The 21,545-nt window shown below is 37.3% G+C and overlaps 1 protein-coding gene across 3 annotated transcripts in view; it reads right to left on the reverse strand.

Moving 5' to 3' along the window:
- LOC102014378 (chromosome unknown open reading frame, human C5orf42) overlaps positions 1–21,545 on the reverse strand; it is a gene marked incomplete at its 5' end in the record, with an annotated part of 124,014 nt that overhangs the window by 37,520 nt on the left and 64,949 nt on the right. For all 3 annotated transcript variants that reach the window (XM_013514958.1, XM_013514959.1, XM_013514957.1), the window contains 10 exon segments: positions 2,399–2,486; positions 7,919–8,172; positions 10,555–10,701; positions 10,908–11,103; positions 11,455–11,576; positions 12,763–12,834; positions 14,647–14,751; positions 17,721–17,772; positions 18,554–18,686; positions 19,969–20,135. In XM_013514958.1, coding sequence (XP_013370412.1) covers positions 2,399–2,486; positions 7,919–8,172; positions 10,555–10,701; positions 10,908–11,103; positions 11,455–11,576; positions 12,763–12,834; positions 14,647–14,751; positions 17,721–17,772; positions 18,554–18,686; positions 19,969–20,135 — 1,336 coding nt within the window.

The raw sequence follows: 21,545 nt of genomic DNA on the forward strand, positions 1-21,545 counted from the left end.
AAAAAAAAAAAAAAAAACAGAAACAATAATACAAAAAAAAGGTCAGTAATGTAAGAACAGGACAGGAACAGATTTGAAAAGGAAAGAATTTCTAGATGTAAAAATGTAGTCACCAAATTTAAAATCATAATGAATACAGTAGACAGCAAAGAAGATATAGCAGCAAAAAAATTCAGTAAACTATCTGAAGAAATTACCAAGAACAGATAATTGAGAGATAAAGAGGCAGAAATTATGATAGACTGTTAAAAGAAATAAGAGCGAGCAGGTCCAACATACCTCAAATGGTTTTTTAGAGTAGGGCAGAAGCAATACTCCAAAAGATTATGCATGAAAAATTCCCAATGTTAAACCTTTACACTGAAGAACAGTTTTTACTTCAACAGAAGATAAATGAAAAGAAATACACACCTAGACACACTGTCTCTAAGAAGCAAAATAAAAGCAAATTTTAAGCAGAAATAAAAGAACAGCAGTTAGATCACAGCACATAGGCAGTGTAACCTATGTGTTAAGAGTGATTAGAGATGTCAGTAGATAATGGAATAATATCTTTAAAATGCCAAAGGAAATTCTAGACTTAGAATCCTAGAATTCTGTACTCTATAAGCTACCACTAAAAAATTATAGTAAAATTAAAGCTATTTGCAAAGATGGGGAGAACTGACCACTCACAGACGTAGGTGAAGAACTTAGAAAGGAAAGGAGGATGAATCTCAGTCCTTAAAGTGAATGCATAAGAAGCAACTGCTGGTAAAGCAGAAAACAGAAAATGCCATATTATTTAAATTAAAAATGCTTGACAAGTCAGTGTGAGCAAAGCAACTGATAAACACGTCAATAAATCCAAAATAAGTACTTACTTAGTAAAAAAAAAAGAGACAGTAAATGAGAGGGCCAAAAACAGAGTAGATCTAAAATATTTTTTTAAAAAAATAGTATAAGAGAAAATAAAGGGAATTTAAATATAGACTAAAGTCTTTATTGGGAGGTAGATGGATATATTCACCTTAATTTTGTTTGTTGGTTTTTATTTTGTTTTTGAGACAGGATCTTGGTGTATAGTTCAGGATGGCCTCAAACTCCTAGGTACCTTGGGATGGCCTAAGCCTCCTGACTGACTTTTTTACCTTAAATTTTAGCTCAGCTATGAATGCTGGAAATTTAAGAATAACCTCTGAAAATCAAATGTGTAATTTCTGAATTAACAGAGAAGAGGACAATGTAGAAAATGCAATCCAATAAAAGGCCAAAACCGGGAAAAAAAATAAAGATAAAAAAATGGGAAATAAGCACAAAAGATTTTAGAAATAAGTACAAATATGGCAATAAGCATAAGAAATGAACACTGATTATACTTGACAGTTCAAAAAACACATTGTCTAATTATTTGAAGAACATGAAATGTCTACACACATACATACATACACACACATAACCAACAGAAAGTACTTATTTACAAAAACTACTTCCATATATTAGGCCTCAAAGGAATTTTTCTGAGGTACTAGGAATTGAACCCAGAGGCACTACACCACTTAACTATATCCACAGCCCTTTTTACTTTTTATTTTGAGACAGGATCGCCCTAAGTTGCCCAGGCTAGGCACCTGCTTCAGCCTCCCAAGGCTGGGATTACAAGTGTGTGTCACCACATCAGCCTCACAAAGGAAACGTCAGCAAATATCTGGAAACTAATAGCATCATACACCTCATCTAATCACAAGGAAAATGGAAATCGATCATGAAAAACACAGCCCAAATCCACTTAACAAAATTATGCAGACCTAAACACACCAAATGACATGTCAACACCCTTAGCTAGGTCCATGCAGGACAGTGTTTCACCTTGAACGCACATAGTTAATAAGAAAGAATGGAGTTAGGAAAAAAGCCAACAAGTTAACCTTCCCAAAATGGAAGAAATAATAATGGTAAAAATTAAAAATGCAAGTACTATACAAACAACTACAAATATAGAAGACTATGAAAACGTAACTACTCTAATTGCAGTCTTTTAATAAAAATGAAACAGCCCATCACTGCTTGGATGTTTAATCAGAACCTCAAATACCAGCAACCTTACCATAAAGATTGTAGTCTTACCATACAGATTGTAGTCTTTACAATCTGTAGTCAATGGCTTGGAATTCAGAAACAGATCTAGGCCACTTTGCACAATTCTGGCATAAAAGCCAGAGGGCTCCATCCCAGACTCCCTGTCCCCGCTCGAAGAACCCCACAAAACAAACAAGCAAAAACACCAAATTTAACCCAGAAACAGGGTGATCGCTTCAGCTCCCCTATGAAAATGATTTCTAGTGCTGGTACTCCAAAAGGCAATGCTTATTTTTTCAGGTTAAGCAAAGCCAAGCTTTAGCCCCACAACCCCACAAACCTTCTTCAGAAAGGCTGATAGCTTTTGAAGCTAATGCTTTTTCAAATTCTGGGCTAGAAGACAATTCAGTATGATCCACCTCTCCAACCTGTTTTTTAAAAGAGGAAAGACACAACAAAACAACTGCTTTAAATTTTATACTTGGATAGTTTTAAAATATCATAGACTATTTTACATAAATTTTAAAGATTTACATTAGTGGAACAAATAAACCAAATGGGATTAAATCCAACATGAGCTAAATGTTAGGGACTGATAAAGAGAACACTATTTTTGCTGCTCCCCGCCCCCCCCCCCCCCGTGCCCTTTTGAGACGGGGTCTTGCTATAGTCCTGGCTGGCCTTGAACTCACTATGTAGCCCAGTCTGGCCCCAAACTTACAGTGATCCTCCTGTCTCAGCCTCCCAAGTGCTGAGATTACAGACGTGTGCCACCATAACTGGCTTTGGAGCCCAATTAATTTGATCTTTTAAGAGACTTTGGAAGTAGCACTACGTAATATATGAATATGAAAGAAACCTTAAATACCACCCAGAAAAAACCTTTCATTTACAGATAAGGGGATGAGGACCAGAGAGATTTAGTGACTTTCTTAGTGACAGAATACAGATTTCAACCCAGGCCTTCCAGGCTGATGGTCAGTGCTTGTTCAGAGTTCCTCTGCCTCCAGGCCTACAAGCTCTTTTTAATTATGCAAGTCAAAATGTTTGTGTTGATGTACACATAACAGGGGAAGCACATTTTAACAAAAAGACCAAATCTGTCATTTGAATTAAAGTTATTTCCTTCAAATGGTCACCCTGGAAGACTAAATACTTTCAGACTCTGAGCAAATGTCTTTAAACTTCTTTGAAACTATCTACAAGCGTAGCTAAAATTATTAGTAACTGTTCCAGTGGCAAATCTTTAATATATAAATTGATTTTATAACTGCCAGAATCAAAAAAGCAAGTAAAAAGAATTAAGATGTCATATACATGTAGTATACCAACTCTTCACAATGAACGTAATCATTATGTTGTACAGACATGTACACTACAAATAAAAAATTAAAAATAAAAACAAAAATTTATCTCATGTGCTTAAGACTCAAAAAGAACCTCCAAAACAAACAAACAAGCAAAACAAAAAAACAACCCAGCAAACACAACAGCAGAGCAAAGGCAACCCATTGAACACATTTTTCAAAGACCTGCTATGTGCAGCAAAAGACAGTCTTTACCTCCTAGTTGTAAGAGGCTTGGGCTAAGGGAGGCCCTGTCAGAATTGGCACAAACATTTCTAGAATGCCAAGCTACCTCTGCCTTCCTCCAGAACAGATTCAGGAAAGTCAACATGAATATTCTAAAAGGGCGTCCTGGCTGGCCAGGACACGCACAACTGCCCAACAGCCATGGAACCAACAAGGCCTACTGAAGGTTCATCTTGATGCTCGCCCCTTGGCCGGCTTCCTACTGAGTCTCGCTGCAGCCTGTCCCTGCTCAAACCTTGTTGCTGGGTTCTCATCCTTAAAGGCAGCGCTTCTCTCCTTTGCTTTCTGTTTCTCACACCATGTGCTCTCCCCATCATGGTCTGCACTTCCTCATAACTGATGACTCCGACATCAGCACCTCTAGCCCAGATCTAGCTCCCTGGCTCCAGAAACATGTGTCGAGCTGCTGGCTAATCTCACAGCACCTCAGGGTTAACGTGTCCCTGACACAAAACCACAGTGTCTCTTGTCCCTAGGACAGGCCCTCATGAACACACCTCTTCCTCTTTTTCAGTTTGAAACTGGTTCTGCCATTCCCCCAGACTGGAATCGGAGCATTCTGTGAATCCTGGTTGTCTTCACTCTTCCACAGCCTGTCAATCTCTATACCCTGTTACAACTTTCTCCTACAACTAAAGTTCGTGTACACTGTTCTTTTTGCACTGGGTGCTATGTATTTAGGATCCTGAACACCTATCAGTGGACTTCCTTCTACAGGTAGCAGCATAAGAACCATTTATAATGTTTATTAATAATACAGATTTCTGGGCTCTACCTCAGACCTACTTAAATAGAATCTCACAGAAATGGAGCTCAAGCATTTGCTTTTCTAACGAGTTTCCAAGAAGAGCAGCCAGTATGAAATTAGGAGACCCCACAGCAATCCTTACCCCCAGGGTTATCACTTTCCATTCTACCCTTCAGCCAGCTGCCAGCATGTCTGACTGTATCATTTGACTGCTTAAAATTCTTCCAATTTTCAGAATCTTGCCTGCTTATAGAATGAAATCCCAGTTGGTTGGCATGGCAAATAGTGCTTTCTTCCCTTATGTGTACCTTCTTTAGCAGGCTCTAAACTCCTAAGTAGCTAGCTGGCTCAGGGCCTACCATATGCGGAGTAGATGCACATGGATGTCTGTTAAAGGAATGAATGGTTGATTCCTGTACTCCTGTGAGAGTGAGCAAGGCCAGATCAAGATCAGACGTGGGGAGAGATAAAGTGTCTAGATATGCTTTCACCACTATCTTAGACAGCAATTTCAAAAGAGGTTCTTTGAAGTAAGATTCTCCAAGGAATACTCTGATGTCTAACATTCACTTGTACATGGCACTTCTCAGTTTGTGTTAAAAAACAAGTAACAACCACCAAGTAAACACCATAATATCATTATTTAATAGTCTGCCTTATATTTTTTTCAGTGTAGTTTCACATACGATTAACCTTAAGGTTTTCCTGTTTTTGTTATTTTGTTTCTCAGTACCAGGGGTATGAAACCAGTTCACTGTGTGTAAGAGCAAGTACTCTACCATGAAGCTACACCATCAGCCTTTTTAAATTTTTTTTATTTTTTGAGACAGGATCTTGTAAAGTTTCCCAGGATATCCCTGACCTTGTCATCTTCCTACCTCAGCTCAGTTCTTTCTTTTTCTTTTTTTGGATGGTGCTGAGGATCAAACCCAGGGTATCATGCATGCCAGTCAAGTGCTCTACCATTGAGCTACATATCCCTACCCTCTCACTTTTTAATGCGATAAATGTGAGGATAAAATAAAGATATCACTTCACCCCAGTAAGTATGGATAGTATCAGAAAGATCACAGACAGCAAGTACTGGGGATGTGGAAAATAGTGGGAATGTAAATTAATACAACATTATAAAAAAACATAATGAGTTTTTTGAGTACTGAGGAGCCTCAAAAAATTTAAAATAGGATTAACATATGATCCAGCAATCCCAGCAGATATAAAATCAGGATGATGAAATGATAGCTGAATTCCTATGTTTGTTGGGGCACTATTAATAATAGCCACAAAATGGAAACAACCTAAGCATCTCTCAGCTGGTAAGTAGATTGTCAAATGTGAATTTACATAATGGAATTCTATTCAGCCATAAAAAGAATGACATTCTGTCATTTGTAACAACATAGATGCAACTGGATTGGTTATGTTAAGTGAAATTATCTAGGCACAAAAAGACAAGTACCACATGATCTCCCCTCATCTGTAGGCTCTAGAACAGTTGATCTCATAGAAGCTGAGGATGGAGTGGAGGCTACCAGAGGTGAAGGAGAAGTGAGTGCGGGGGTGGGAAAGATTGATCAAGGGTACTTAATAATAGTCAGATAGGAGGAAGAGGCTCGCTGGGCTATTGCACAACATGGTGACTACCGATAAGGCCAGGGAGGTAGCTCAGCAGCATAGCGCCTGCCTGGCAAGTGCAAGGCTGAGAGTTTGATTCCTGGTACAAAAAAAAAACCCCTACAGTGACTACCAATAATAATAATGTATTGTGTCTTTGAAAAAGCTACATGAAATGACTTTGTCTTCACCATAAAAAAATGAAAAGTATTTATGGAGATAAACATGCTTACCCTTATTTAAACATAAGATGGTACCCCATTAATATGCATAATTTTTATAAACATACGTACATTACAAAAATCAGTATGTTAGCTACCTGGCTTATTTTTCAGGTAAGTCAAAAATGGAATTCTAGCCAGGTGTGGTAGCACATGCCTATAATCTCAGCACTCTGGAAGCTGAGGCAGGAGGGTCACTGCAAGTTTGAGACCAGCCTGGGCTGTACACAGTGAGTTTAAGAACAACCTGAATTACATAGTGAGACCCTGACTTTAAAAACCAAAAACCAAAACCAAACAAACAAAACAACAAATTCTAGGCTGGGGATGTAACTCAGTGGTACAGCATTGGCCCAGCATGCACTAAACCCAGCTATGAGCCAAGATAAAACTCCTACCCTGCAAATTAACTTTCATAGTGAATATTAGGCTTTAACATATTTAATATATTTTTATTATTTGTTCCTTAGTTACACAAATTTTTCTTCCTTAAAAAAAGAAGAATAGAGCCACACACAGTGGCACACACCTATAGTCTCAGCTACTAAGGAGGCTGACACAGGGGGAATACCTGAGCCTAGAAGTTCAAGAGCAGCCTAGGAAATATAGCAAGACAAAAACAGGGTGTGGAGTGAGACACAGATGTTTGGCAAAATAATTATTTTTCTATACTTTTTTACTATTTTATCTAACTAATATTATATATAAACATTCATTTATTATGAATACTTTATTTTTGAGACAGGGTCTTGCTAAGTAACTTCTCTCAAACTCATATTCTTTCTGCCTGCCTCCTGAGTAGCTGGGATACAGGCATTTGTCACTGCCCTCAGCTCAATTATGAATACTTTTTAAAGTTATAGGAAATGTTTAAGAAAGTGATTACTGGTTTTCTCACATAAAACATTTTTTAAAAACTGAGAAGAATTTCAAATATAAAGACAGTATTTTTTTTTTCCTTTCATTTTTTGTTTTTTTTTTTAGACAGGGTCTCAGGCTGGCCTTGAAGTCACTATGTAGCTGAGGCTGGCCTCAGACTCAGGGTGATCCTCCTGCTTCAGCCACCTGAGTGCTGAGATTACAGGTGTTGTCCCATATGCCGGGCTAAACACAGTATCTTTAAAGTTATAAAAATCTTTCAGAAGAAAATAATGATACTCAAGTACTAGCAGGGTTTCTTTATAATCATATTCTGGTTTTATAATTTATACAAATGTTTTCTTCCCTGCTAGGAAGCACGGGCCCATAGCTCTTAAAGCTTCTGCAAGTCGTTCTCACCTAGGGTTCATTTTGGCTCTTGGGGACAAGTGGCAATGAGGGGAAATATTTTTGATTGTTACAACCCAGGGAAGTTCTACGGCAGTGAGTGACGAAAGAACAGGGATGCTGCTAAGTACCCTAAGTGTATGGGACAGTGTCCCATGACAAGGAAATACCCACTATGGTGAAGTGGTTCAGTGGTAGCATGCTTCCCTAGTATGTGCAAGATTCTGGATTTGCTGCCCTGCACTGCTCCCCAAAATATATTATCTGGCCCACATGCTGATAAGACCGAGTTTCACAAGCTCTAGCTGATATAAATCAAACTTTGCATAGTTTCAAAAGACAAGTGTCTAAAATTACATAACATTACAAATCTAACAACCCAGGTACAAACAGCAAAACTGAGAATAAAGATACAGTACCTTTTCGCACTGCAGAGTTACCATTTCAGATCTGGGGAAATCCCGCTCTATGTTTTCTGCAATGTTCTGCACTGCCAACAGCTGCTCGTCGATCCTCTGAAGCTCAGCAGTGAGAAGCTGCAGTCGGCGAGCCGTGGGGCTTGGTGCCAGGCGAGCTGCAGGCACATCCTGCAGCAGGGTCCTCAGCAGACAGTCTTCTGCAAAGTCGGACTCTGTGCTCTGTCGTTTGAATTGGAACCCTTGTTTAGGCAGATCTAAATATTAATAAAAAGCAAAATCAGAATTTATTATAACTAAGGAAGAGGCTGACATAGGAGATATCATTTTTGATGACCTAAATGAAGCCAATTATCACATTACTTTCCAAACCAGTTTTAATCTACTATTTTTGCAAATTCTTCTCTGTTTTAGCTTCTAGACCTCTGCACTTTGTTCTTGTTGTCAAGGGTCCTTTCAGATAAGCACCCTTACCCTTAATCACATCAGCACCACAAAGCTTTACATCCAAGGCGGTTTGGTTCCTTCATATCCTATTATGAGCATATTTTATCACAAAGCAATTTTATTATTTATGACTTTATGAAGTTCTAATTGAAAACCAACACAACCACACCTAAAAACTGGGTCCAGTGTTGGCTATTAGCAACTTATGTGGGGTCTCAGGCAAACATTAAACGTCCAAAGGCCACTATCAAAGCCAAGGACTCTTCCTACTCTTATTCTCAGTGGATTCCTGTACTGAATTTGAGATATGCTCTTTCCTCAGTGTACTCTTCTGCAGTTTGCCTGCTCAGATAACCCCTCTATCCTTCCTCCCTTTGCCCAGCAGTATTTTCTGAGTGACAGCCCCAGCTCACACCTCTGCTCACTCTTCCCACAACCCTCAGTGATGTCACTGATGCACGGACAATGCCCACAGCCATGGTGCACTCCTGAGTGCCAGCTGCTCATGAGCTAGGCATCTAATTGGGTTGTCCCATGAGAATACCAAACTAAACTTCTCATTTCTCTGATTTGTTTCCTCTCTCATGTTCCTCAGTAAAGAGCAATACCATTCACTCTAATTCCTAAGCCAAAGGCCTGGATCAGTCAAGATGCCCCTCTTTCCTTCAGGTCCAAAGTGATACCAAGTATTGATGATTTGGCCTCCTGAATACCTCCATTCCTACCACCATTACTTAACTTGAATTTTAACAACAGATGGAAGACCAGGAGTGACGGCACATACCTGTAATCCTAGCACTTAGGAGGCTGAGGCAGGGAGATCGCCATAAATTCGAGGCCAGCTAGAGCTACTTAGTGAATTCAAGGTCAGCCTGACCTAAGAGCGAGACCCTCTCTGTCAGTCTCTCAACCAATCACCTACCCACCCACCCACCAAAAAAAAAAAAAAATAAATGGACAGCAAACAGTACCCCATTTATCTAATATATAATCCATCTTCCACATAGGCCTTTGAAGAACATTTTTTTTCTCCCAATACTGAGTATTGAACCCAGGGATCAGTAGAGTAGAGCACCAGCCCTTTTTTATTTTGAGACAGGATGTAAGTTGTTTAGGCTGGCCTTCAGTGTGTTATCTTCCTACTTCAGCAAACTGAGTAGCTGGGATTATAAGTGGGCATCATCATGCCCAGCTAGAAACAGCTCTTAAAATCATAATCATAAAATTACTCTTTCTCTAAAACCTTTTGATGTATCACCAATGCCTTCATCTTAAAAGTCTAACTGCCTTAATGTGATACAGAATGGTACACATCATCTTTGCTCTCCGAAGGTTTCATCAAACTTCTGTGTCACTGTATAATCAATTCTCAGTCTAAATGGCTCCCTCTCTATAAACCCTACATTCCTTTATGATTCCTCTAAATGGCCTCAAACCTCTCCTGACATAGATGAGATGCTGCTGTACCTACGAATCTCAGCTATACTGCCACGGTATACTGCCATTGTAGCGCTTACCACTGTATCACAACCACCCTTTATTTTATTTTTAAGACAGGATCTTGCTTCACAGTGTCGCCTAGGCTGACCTTGAACTATTGAGATCCTCCTGTCTCAGCCTCCCAAGTGCTGGGATTACAGGCGTGTGGAACCACGCCTGGCTTCACCCCTTTATCTGTCTTCTTCCCCCGACAAGCATGCCCACAGGCTGACAGCTGACACGCCTCTCTTCTGTAACCCAGTATCTGCTAACTCAGTGTTCACAGACTGAAGAGAAGGTCCAAGGAGGACTGTGATGCTTATTGTTCCTAACTTACAGAACTTTTGTGAAGACCACATTATGTGACAACTTGCTCTGAAAAATGTGAATTACTAAACAAATAAAAACTTCACCTGTTGCCTTTCAGCCCCAGTTTAAGATGAGCCTCCCCATGAGAAAACAGTGATAATGCTAGCCATGGAGATTTTCTATGTAATCTTCCTCTACCTACTTTAAACTTGGCTCTCATAGTACCTTACCATCTACCCTTCCTGTTTCTCAGCAGCCTGAACTGTCTCCCTTAATCACAGCAAAGATTTTGTTTGCAAACCATTTCTCAGGTTTTCCTTGCATTTACCAAGTTTTAGCACCTATTTCTAACATGATAGGAATGCAGGGAGGGAGTATGTCATGGCACACATCCTGCTGTTCACCTTTGTCCTGCTGTCTGTCTGCTGGTGCTGCTGAGGGAATCCCAGGCTCCTTCACTTCTTCAACACCTGTTCTCCAGCTTTTTCCTTCCAGGGAGGCTGCAGCCACTTTTGCAGGTTTAAAAAAGTCCACAGTAGAATTGGTAGATTCTATCAATAAGAAAGATATACAAAGATTGACACCCAACTTCTAAATAAGGTAATTAACAGTTTTAAAGAGCATTTCTGAATGTGAACATCAACATCCAAAAGTGCAGTGAGTTCACAGGAGAGCTAAAAGATTTGAGTAGAGATAACAATGCTATACTAAACACTTTTTCAAAATGTATTTTACTTAAAAAGTAGCAAGAAATTACCTTCACTCTTAAAATTGTGTGAAAAAACTGCATTAGTGACCGACGCTGCCATATGATGCAGCTCCGCAGATGACGGGGCATCTAGGTGACTGCTCTGCTGCTTTGTAACGCCCTCATTTGCCTGCTCTTCTCCGACAGGCAGTTCCTGCAGGTCACCAGCTTCAATGTCCACCACGTTTATGTAAGTGTGTCCCACCTGAGTTAAAACACATCACAATCGTAATGTTTACTTTAGATGGCCACTCCGCCAAAAGAGTTTTAATTCTTTATTTTATTAGTAATAAGCAAGAATAGCTTTTATGCACCTAACTTAGAGAAAGCTGCAAGAAATATGTATTACTGGTTAGTTTATAATATTTTGGGGCATAATAAATTAATTTTTTACCTTACCTATAAAAGTACACACATGATATTTTAATATCATTTAAAATCACATGAGATTTTAATATCATTTCACCCAGACAACCTATATAGTTGAATATCACACCTGGGTGACCATAATATATTTTAGCAAAAAGTTATTATTCAGACTTCTGAATACACAAACCACATTTGGTCCCGTTTGAGGTGCTGAAGGTGACAAAGGTTTCTCTGGAATTTCAGTGGAAACTTTGATATTTAGATATACATCTGGTACCAACAGCTGAGGATCATTCAAAGGCTCATGCTCTGAAAATTAAGAAGAAAAATCAGCATTGTAGCCTGCCTGGCAAGTGTAAGGTTCTAAGTTCAAGTCCTGGTACCAAAAACAACAACAGGAATGTAACAAATATCCATAAATAGCTCTAAATCATTAATTCTATAAGAACAAGTTAGCAATAAACATAAAATGCATATTGCTTGAAATTCTAAGTGGAAGCTTCATGGGTATAAATAAAGCCAAGTTTTTTTTTTCTATTTTAAGGGGAATTTACTCTAGAGTCATAATTAAATGAAGACTAAGTATTTTATTTCTTATATGAATGATTTGCAAGAAAGATAATGTATTAAAATTATGTCGAAGGCCAAGTGTGGTGGTGCATGTCTGTAATCACAGCTGGGAGGCTGAGGCTGAGGCAGGAGGATCACGGTGAATGTGAGGCCAGCCTGGGCTACATAAGCAACTTCAAGGCTAGCCTGCACTACATAGTGGACCCTGTCTCAAAAGAAAATAAATTATGTCGAGAAAACGCTGTAATTTCCTATTTTCATTTCAGATATATTGTCATGTTTATTTTATTTTAAAGATTTTCACTTAGCTTAGACTTTAGGAAATAAACCTACAAATACATTTTTAAAACTTTCAACAGTTGTCATTTTTTTTTTTGTTGTTTAATCGAGAGCTGTAAGTCATATTCTTTAAATGGGTACTGTTCAGTAGCTTTTAGCATAGTGACAGCCCATAGCTAAATTTCACCACTTAAAGTGTCTTAACATCTAAATTTCACAAACCCTATTTTCTTATTATTCCAAATAAAACTGAGGGCTGCCAGTATGTAGGTCAGCAGACAGTGTAATTTTGTTCCTTTTGTTCCAGGCCTTTAATCTTATTTTCTAGTATTTCAATTTCAGTAAAGCATTATTTTCAAATTTCATGTGTAAACTGTAACTCATTATCATACTGAGTATGGCAAACTCAATTGTAACAACTCAATAGTTGTTCTACCAAGGCTTGAATTAAAATTATAGGTTAATCAAAAAACTAGGAAAAAAAAACCCTGAAAATATTTGTCATTCATCTCTACTATGTCAGATGAATGGTATAGCTGCCTTTTTTGGTTTTTATTTGAACTGGGGTTTGTACTCCAGCTTTGGTGTTATGCAGATTTAACTTTTAATAAGTCAAACTGTTGTCAAGAGAAAAAAAGGAACTCACCTGAGACCGAAGAAATGATTTGTTGATTTTTACCACTTTCAGAGATAACTTCTTGAGAAGCAGCTTTGTTATCTTGTAGTAAATTGGAAAATTTGAAGAAAAAAAAAAAAAGAATTTCACAAACACAGGAAAAAATATATGAATGCACATAGACATTATGTATGAAAGGTGGTAGGAAAGCAGATTGACAGCTTAACATTTAATTTTTACATAATGAATATAATTCCAGATGTCACAGGTATTCACCTGGATAAATCTTAGTAAACACTGCCAGCTTCAGAAGACTTACACAGCAGCAAGACAAAAGGCCTACAGGGCTCTCTCCAAGACATTCTCAGGTAAGAACATTGAAAGAGTGTTTCTCAAATAAATATCATTTACATAAAAAATCTTTTATTACATATGTTCAAACTTGTACAAGAAAAACTCCCCACCAAATAATGTCTTTTAAAAAATTATTGGGTGGGCAAGGTAAAAAAAGTTAGCTAACTTATAATAATGACCCAAAAAGGTCCTTATGCAGGAAGATACTTGCTGAACCATTACTTATATTGCAGAAAAAAACAGAAACTGTCTAGTGAAGTCAATAATAAGAAATTGGTTAAATATTTTATGGCATAGCTAGAAAAAGTAATACGTTTATGAAATACTTTTTTAATGACACAAGGAAATGAGTAGAAATCAAAGTGAGACAAAAAGGATGTAAAATACCTTTTGGAGATACCCCCTGTTCTCCAAATCTTACCTAGTCCTGAAAATATGCTGGGGTGGGTGGGTGAATACCAGGAAACTTTAGTGCATTATTTCAAAGAAGGAAAAATGGTACCCACTCATCCAGTTTTCCAAACATCAAGTAACTCTTAAACGCCCTAGTAACAATGCATCAAGGATTCTTATACATTATAAAGCCTTTTAAATATCGCTTCCTAATTAACATTCCTTTTATTCATTAGTATGCAGGCACTACGCAATAATATTGAACACAGACATGAATTATCCTCAATATTTCAGCAAACATGTACTGTGATGCAGATATAATACAATGAAATGAGTATCTCAAGATATGTGGCAAAAAATAACACTGGGACTCATGAAAATAAACTTTTAGGGAAAGGCTAGGGGAAGACTAGATATCTAGATGATAAGAATTCAGACAGTCTGAGAAGACACCTCTCTTTTATATTACTTTACCTAACTATATAAAATACACTAACAACTGAAAGACAAAACAATCTTAAAATGTTATGCTAAGTGGTATGATTGTGGTTAATTTTCATCTTTGCAATAGCTTGCTATGTTATCTAAAATGACTAAAGTAATCATTTACTTTAAAAATGTCAATAAATATTTTATAAGTAATACAAAATTAGAGGGGGTTTACATGGCAGATCCTCCTGCCTCTGCCTCCCAAGTGTTGGAATTACAGGCATGTGCCACCACATTTGGGTATGATTAGCGACATTAATGAGGATGTTTGTCCAGCAATAATAGCAGATACTCCAATACTTGTTTCCTCTACTCTTACACGCAGGTAACAACCCTCCCACACTAACCCCAATCCACTCTTCTTTGGAGCTCAACTTTATAACCCCAGCCCCTCAGCCTTAGACACACAGATCCACCTGAAGGCAACTAGTGGCCCAGAGAATCCAATGGAAAACATTATATTTACTGACTTGGGATATAATCCATGTCAATTCTGAACGAACATTTCTATTATGTTTTACTTAAATTATCAAAACTTGAAAATCTAATTTCTCCTGGTTTTGGAAATATCACTAATATCATGTTATTTAAAGTTCTCTCTAAATCACTGCCTTAAAGAAAAGTCTAGATACCTTACATATGTCAAATTTGGGAATGAAAAAAAAAATAGTATTGTACCTGGCTCTGTATTAGTACTTGCATCCTGACTTCCTATGGCTTTCTTTTGTACAGAGGCAATCAAATGCAATCCAGCTGAAGTACTGACATCATTGTGCAGCATTTCTTAAATATAATAAGACATTACAAGCAATCACTGAGCAGCCAACATAATACTGAGAAGCACAGTACTCAAGAGAGGTAAAGGGTTAGAATATTACCAAAGTGTTCTGCAGGAGGCGGTTTACCAACTCAATCTCAAAAAGACACAGTGGAATGAAAACCAAAACTGTGGAGGACTCTGTTTAGCCTAAAAGCTAGACATTGTCTTGGTTCATGAAGATCCAGTAGAAGGTGCTAAAAAGGAGTGACATGGTCAGACTGCTGTTCTACAAAAACCATGCAACCCATTTGTGGAAAACCGATCTGAGTGGATATAACTGAAGTAAGGCAATCCGTCAGATGAGGCTGCTGAAGTACTTCAAGTAGTTTGAGGATAAATTTAGGAATTATAAATGAGGTGAAAGAGACAAGAATTGGGTATTGACTAGATGAGAGGGAAAGGGGAAAGGTGGAATTCAGAATACTGGCTTTTTTGGTTAGGCTGGTATTAACACAAATAGAGATAGAAACCACAGGAAAGAAATCAATTTGGGGATGGGCTCAATGAATTTAGACTTCAGATCCTGAACTCAAGGTAATTTTTACCACAGCAGAAAAGTTCAGCAGGAAGTACAAAGTCCAAAGTATATTATGGCAGTTTGGGTTTTTTTACATTTGGGTTTTCCTTGGAGATGACTGGAGAGATTAGGTAGATAACAATATCATAAACTGTGGGATAACAAAAAACATATTTGTCTTCATCCTTAGTATCGGGCACAGCGTTTCTTGCACCCTTAGAGTCTCAGGAGTGAGAGCACTGTCTTTTGTTGTTCATAACGAGCTCCTCGTCATCGTACCTGTGTTCATGCTAACGAAGTAACCCTTGGCAGGTTCTTGGATAGCTTCAGGATGGGACTGGGAGCCAGGAGTACCAAACACTTGCTTAGAGGATTAGAGCTATCAGTCCCTTACCCACTTACCCTTGGCTGAAAATTAAGTTCAATCATAATGACCAACGATATAATCAACCCTATGTACTAGAATTTTAATAAAAATTCTGAAACAAACAGCTAAGGGGGCTTCCAGGTTGGTAGGCACAGGGACATGCTCACCTAGAGAAGGGATAAGAACTTCTAAGAGGCTATTCCTGAATTGTATCCTTTACTTAAAAAACACTGTAAATGTAAGTAAAACACTTTCCCAAGTCCTGTGAACTGTTCATGAATTAATGAATGGGGTGTGTGTCGAGGTGGCCAAAGGAATCCTTGAATCTGTCATCAGCCAGGCTGCAACATGGGTATCCTGGGGACCCTGTACCTTGTTCCTGAGTAAAGCAGTCTTACAGACAGAGCTGCTTCATCTGTGCGGTCTGTGCTAACTCCAAATAGTAAGTGTCAGAACTGAACTGCAGAACACTAGCTGGTATCAGAGAGTGTTGTTTGGTATGACACAACAGACATCCACCAGATTAACACTATAAGAATAGCAACACAGGAATATATTTACTGTAATAGTATGTAAAAACAAGTACGTTACAAACAAACATAGAAGTGTATGTATTTGTAGGTATATATGTATAAAGTTTATAAAACAAACCCTGAAGAAACTTAACACTGGTTATTTTGAGATAGAAAGATGATGGTAAATTTTAATATTACTCTTGATCCCTGCTTGTATTTTCCAACTTTTCTCCAATAAGCATGTATTACCTTAACAATGTGAAAAAAAATCTTATTAAGAGTGAAAAAGCAAGTGGTTTTAAGATGAGTGAGAAAGCAGTGTGGATTAGAAAGTGAAAGACTGAAGCTAAGCAGGTCAGTGGCCTTGAGAATGGAAGGGAGGACCTGGACAGGGACATAGTGAATTCAGGGGAATGGAGATGAGAAATAAATCAAGGGTGGCTTGGAAGGTAAAAATCTAGACCAATTAATTCAGTGGTGACACTACTACCAGCAGGATGGTAACTTAAAAAGTGGACATATTAATTAATTTAAGGAAAAAGAAATAAAAATGAATGACTACACATGTATTTGTATACTATGAAAATATTTAAGAGCTAAGGCCATGAGCACAACTGTTCTGACAAGCACAGGAGCAGGTAAACTGGGGAGGTGTTACTGAAGAGTAACACTTAGCGAATATATAAATTCAAGGAACAAGAAATAAATTGACTAGTTGAAGCAAAAATATAATTTACCATCTATAAATTATTCCTTTATTGTAATGTATATACATTTCCTATGATTAACTGAATTCTAGGCATATTCTTTCCTAATCTCCTTTTAAATCTCTTATATCTTACTTGAGGTTCTATTTTATTAGACTGTTCTAATGCCTGGGTCAGCAAATGTTTTCTATAAAGGGTCAGATAGTAAGTATTTTAGGATTTGTGGGCCTTCTGGTCTGTATTAGTCAGCTTTCCCCTTGCTGGAAAAAAAATATACTGGACAAACACATCTTAAAGGAGAGGTTTAATTTGGTTCATACTTTCAGCCCATGATTGGCTGGCTCCAAGGCAGAAACATTGTGAGAGAAGGGCATAGCAAAGCAAAGCTGCTCAGTTCATAAAGGCACAGCAGGGAAAAAGCACCAGAAAGAAGTGAGTACCGAAGGTCATGCCTCCACAACCTACCCAAATATACCCACAAATGTGTTTTACTAATTCCCCAGGCAGCTCCCAAGCCAAACAAGTTGACTTAAAATTAAGCTTAACTGTTACATGGTTTCTGTTGCAAGTACCCTACGTGATGCAGTATAAAAGCAGTGACATTATATGACAGATAGCTATGTTTTGATACAACTGTACTTACATAAACAAGCATAGTATAGATCTGACCCTTGGGCCATACTATCAACGACTGACATATTGGATAAAATATCAAAACAAACACACACCACCCTCCATCTTATCAAAAATAACATGAAAAAGTTGTCTATTTCTAGAACACTGATACTAACTCAAAATTTAGAACATTAATTATGTATATACTTACCAAAAGGAATGTCAAAATTATCCAAAGGCTGAGAATCACGATGTTCTTGTTCCTAAATGAATTTCCAAATAACCAATCTATGATTAACTCCAAGACATTTATTATTTTGGAAAAAAATATGCAATTGCTATCAAGATTGTTAGATTCATAGATACAGGTTCAAATCTTATTCTAGGCAAATTTTCTTATGCTATGAAGTTATTTTGCTTTGTCAAAGTAATGTGAAATTCACAAGTCAAAAAATAAAAAAGAGCATTCCAATTTAATGCACAGTTACTAAGGTGCCACAAGCCACTTTCCACTGCATGGTAGCTTTGAAACTCAAATGTTCCCTTACCCTATCAAAACTTTCATGGACTTAACATTTTAAGTGTCTCCAGACATGCTTTTGAGGACTTTAAAAGGGTGCTTTTTAAAAATCCACATAAGATAAAATTAAGACTGTTTACTTAATCTATTGTCAACCAAACAGCTAAGCAGACAGTCCCCAAATTTAGAAGAAGCATATAAAAACACTTGACTCATACATTACATAAATCTGTGAAAATCCTATAAGTATCTCAAAGATAGGTGAAACTATACTGGAAGAAGCCTAAATCACATACCATACATGCATTAAGCTATCAAAAAAAAAAGCCAGTGGTGACTTCAGACTTCAAACATTAAAAAATTCACACAATCTAAGCTGTCTCAGATTGATCTGATTTGCCATTGGAATGTTTTTCACATTTGCCACTCTGTGTGTGCAGTTCTGTGGATGGAGGACGCAAGGCTCTGTACAGAATACTGAACATTAGGGACGAATCTACGAATCTATGCGAGTTGTTCTATACCTTGGGTTTTATGACAGTTTCTGAGTCCTCACTATTAATGAGAGATTCTTCTGGCTGGAAAGTCACACTTGGTTTTCTCCGCAGTTTCTCAGATCTTTTTTCCTGTAGTTCTTTCTCAGCTCGTCTTCTTTCCCTGTTAAAAATAATAGTATAGGGCTGGGGATTTAGCTCAGCGGCAAAAGCGCCTGCCTGGCAAGCGCAAGGTCGTGAGTTCGGTTCCCGGTACCGGAGAAAAACCAAAAAAAAAAAAAAAGTATAAAACATATTTCTATTATCTGTGTATTAATTTTTCTCATTTGTATTGTGTTATACGAAATGAAGGCAGTTATCAAAATTATGCTAATTATTTCTAATACGATTTAATTAAACTAGATATTCTGATAGAATACAAATAAATATAAACAAAAAGTCAAAGAAATGAAGCCAAGTGTGAGTGACATTCCTGTAATTCAAGTACTTGGGAGGTTGAGGCAGGAGGATTGCATGTCTGAGGCCAGCATAGGCAATACAGCATATCCTGTCTCAAAACAGAAAGACAAAGAAAGAAAGGTCAAAGCCATGAAATTTATTTCTAATTCCTCTACAAGTGAACTGACTTTTCTATGTTGGCCACTGGAATTTTATGACAGGAATGTAAGTAATTTTCAAATTCTCTTTTCTGCAGATTTGAAGCTGGTGCAAAAAATCCTAATATCACCTCCACTTGTCTATTTGAAGACAGTTAAGCATACTTACATCAGTGAAATCTCAACAAAGAGGAAAGAGGTACCAAAAAGGTAAAGGAAAGACATAGAGGAAATACCTGAAAAGGATGGAAGGAAGTAACCATTTCTGGAAAGAATACTAATAACAGATTTTACAGTCTGATCAACATAAAATATTTTCTAGACTCAGTAATAATCCACCAATCGGTATGTGTCTTGACCTCTATTATGGTTAAAACACTGTAATCAGTGCTCTCTAGTACAAGTCACAGCTTTGCTTTTTGCAAGCACATTGCCCAGTGCCCCCAATTTATATCATCATCTATCCTGTTTATTATACAGAGTCTGGAAAAAAGATAAAAAGGAATATTGGCTCAAAGTGTTGGACAGTACATAGAGTACTGCCTGATACCAAATATTCGTGCTGTAAAAGATGGCTGCTTATGCTACCACAGAAACACGGAAAAGAATCTTCTAGCCTATGAATGATAGCAAACAACTCATTATTAAAGTACAAAAGAAGTATTTCTCACAATATAGGAATTTTCCCCCTTACTAGACATTTTCAAAAACATGACGTTCAACAAAGAAAAATATGCCATTGTGTATTTAAACTAGGAGGTTAAGTCACATGACTCCCATTTTTATGACTGTAAATAATGCACTTCCTGATACATGATATTATCAAATAAAGCCTTTTTTCGAACTTGCCTTTTTTTATTGTTCTTTCCTTGTCTTCTTTCAGATGGTTCCATTTTGACCCTTAGAAGCTGAAGGTGACCAGAATCACCTTGTTCAAACAAATTATGTGTAAATTTTTGTTGGCTTTGTTTAAATGCAATGAGATTTTCAAGTGGAATAAGCTGTGGTTCCTTGTACTACAGGAAAGAAACAAAGCACAAAATTAGAAATTTTCAAACTCAAATATCCATTATATCAAAAATTTAAGAAAAATGTCTGTTTAAATTAAACTGAGAACAAGTCAAACATTAATTGGGACTGGCAGGGCTGGGGATTTAGCTCAGTGGCACAGCGCCTGCCTGGCAAGCGCAAGGTCGTGACTTTGATTCCTGGTACTGGAAGAAAAACAAACAAAAAAAACCCAAACAAATTAATTGGGACTGGTAAAATAAGTATACATATGGTAAAGAGCTAAATATTCTAGAGTGGTGAAAGTTTTAACTAGGTGATATTTTGTTTCGTTTTGTGTTGTGTTGTCTTGTTTGTTTTGGGAGCTGGGGAGCAAACCCGGGGCCTTGCAAACCGTGGGTAAGCTTGTTACTACTGAGCTACATCAACTGGGTTCTCAATTGGGTTACCTTGTTTCAGAAATTAAACTATCAGTCCTTATCTATTAAATTTCATTTCAACATTAAAAACTTCCTTCTTACAATTATAGACAAAACCATAAACAAAATTATATAATGTTTGCTTAAACGTTTAAAGTTATTTGAAACAAGGAGAATGCAGTGGTATAAAGGCTATGGATGAAACAGATCTGCAATATTTTGATAACCCCTAAGTAGGGTGATGAGAATTTGGGGGTTCATTATACTATTTTCTCTAATAAATTTTTTAAAAAATAATTCTTAAGGTCCAGAATAGCAAAAGCAAATCTGAGCAACAAGGGAAAGGCAGAGGGCAATACAATCCCCAGCTTGAGGTTATACTGGGAAGTTACTACGGTAAGAACAGCATAGTATTGACAAAAAATGGACCTCATGATGAATGGAACCTAACTGAAGATATAGAAACAACTCCAAGTACACTCAGCTATCCTATCTTTGACAAAGGGGTTAAACACTTTCCATAGAAGAAAGACAGCCTCTTTAATAAGTGGTGTTGGGAAGACTGGCTTTCCACATTCCAAAAATTAAACCCAGACCTGTAACTCTCACCACACACTAAACTAAAATTGAAATGCATCAAAGATCTAAATATTAAAATAGAAATAATCTGCTGGATGACAGAATAGGCAAACTCTGAAAGACACAGGTGTAGGCAAAGAATTTATAAACAAAATCCCACTGCATAGAAAATATCACAAAGAATCAACAACTCGGATCTCATTATATTGAAAAGCTTTTGTACAGTAAAAAAAAAAAAAAATCACTAACAGAATAAAGAGGTAACTCTCAGAGTGAGAAAAAGATTTTACCTACTCCTTTTCAGACAAAGGACTAATATCTGGACATATAAAGAACTCAAAAAAAAAAAAAAATCAGACACCCCAAATTCAAATATCCAATCCAAAAATGGGCATCTGAAATGACAGATACTTCTCAGAT

Source organism: Chinchilla lanigera, unplaced genomic scaffold (genome assembly GCF_000276665.1).
Source record: "Chinchilla lanigera isolate Chin_1 unplaced genomic scaffold, ChiLan1.0 scaffold00025, whole genome shotgun sequence".
In the NCBI taxonomy this organism is placed as follows: domain Eukaryota; kingdom Metazoa; phylum Chordata; class Mammalia; order Rodentia; family Chinchillidae; genus Chinchilla; species Chinchilla lanigera.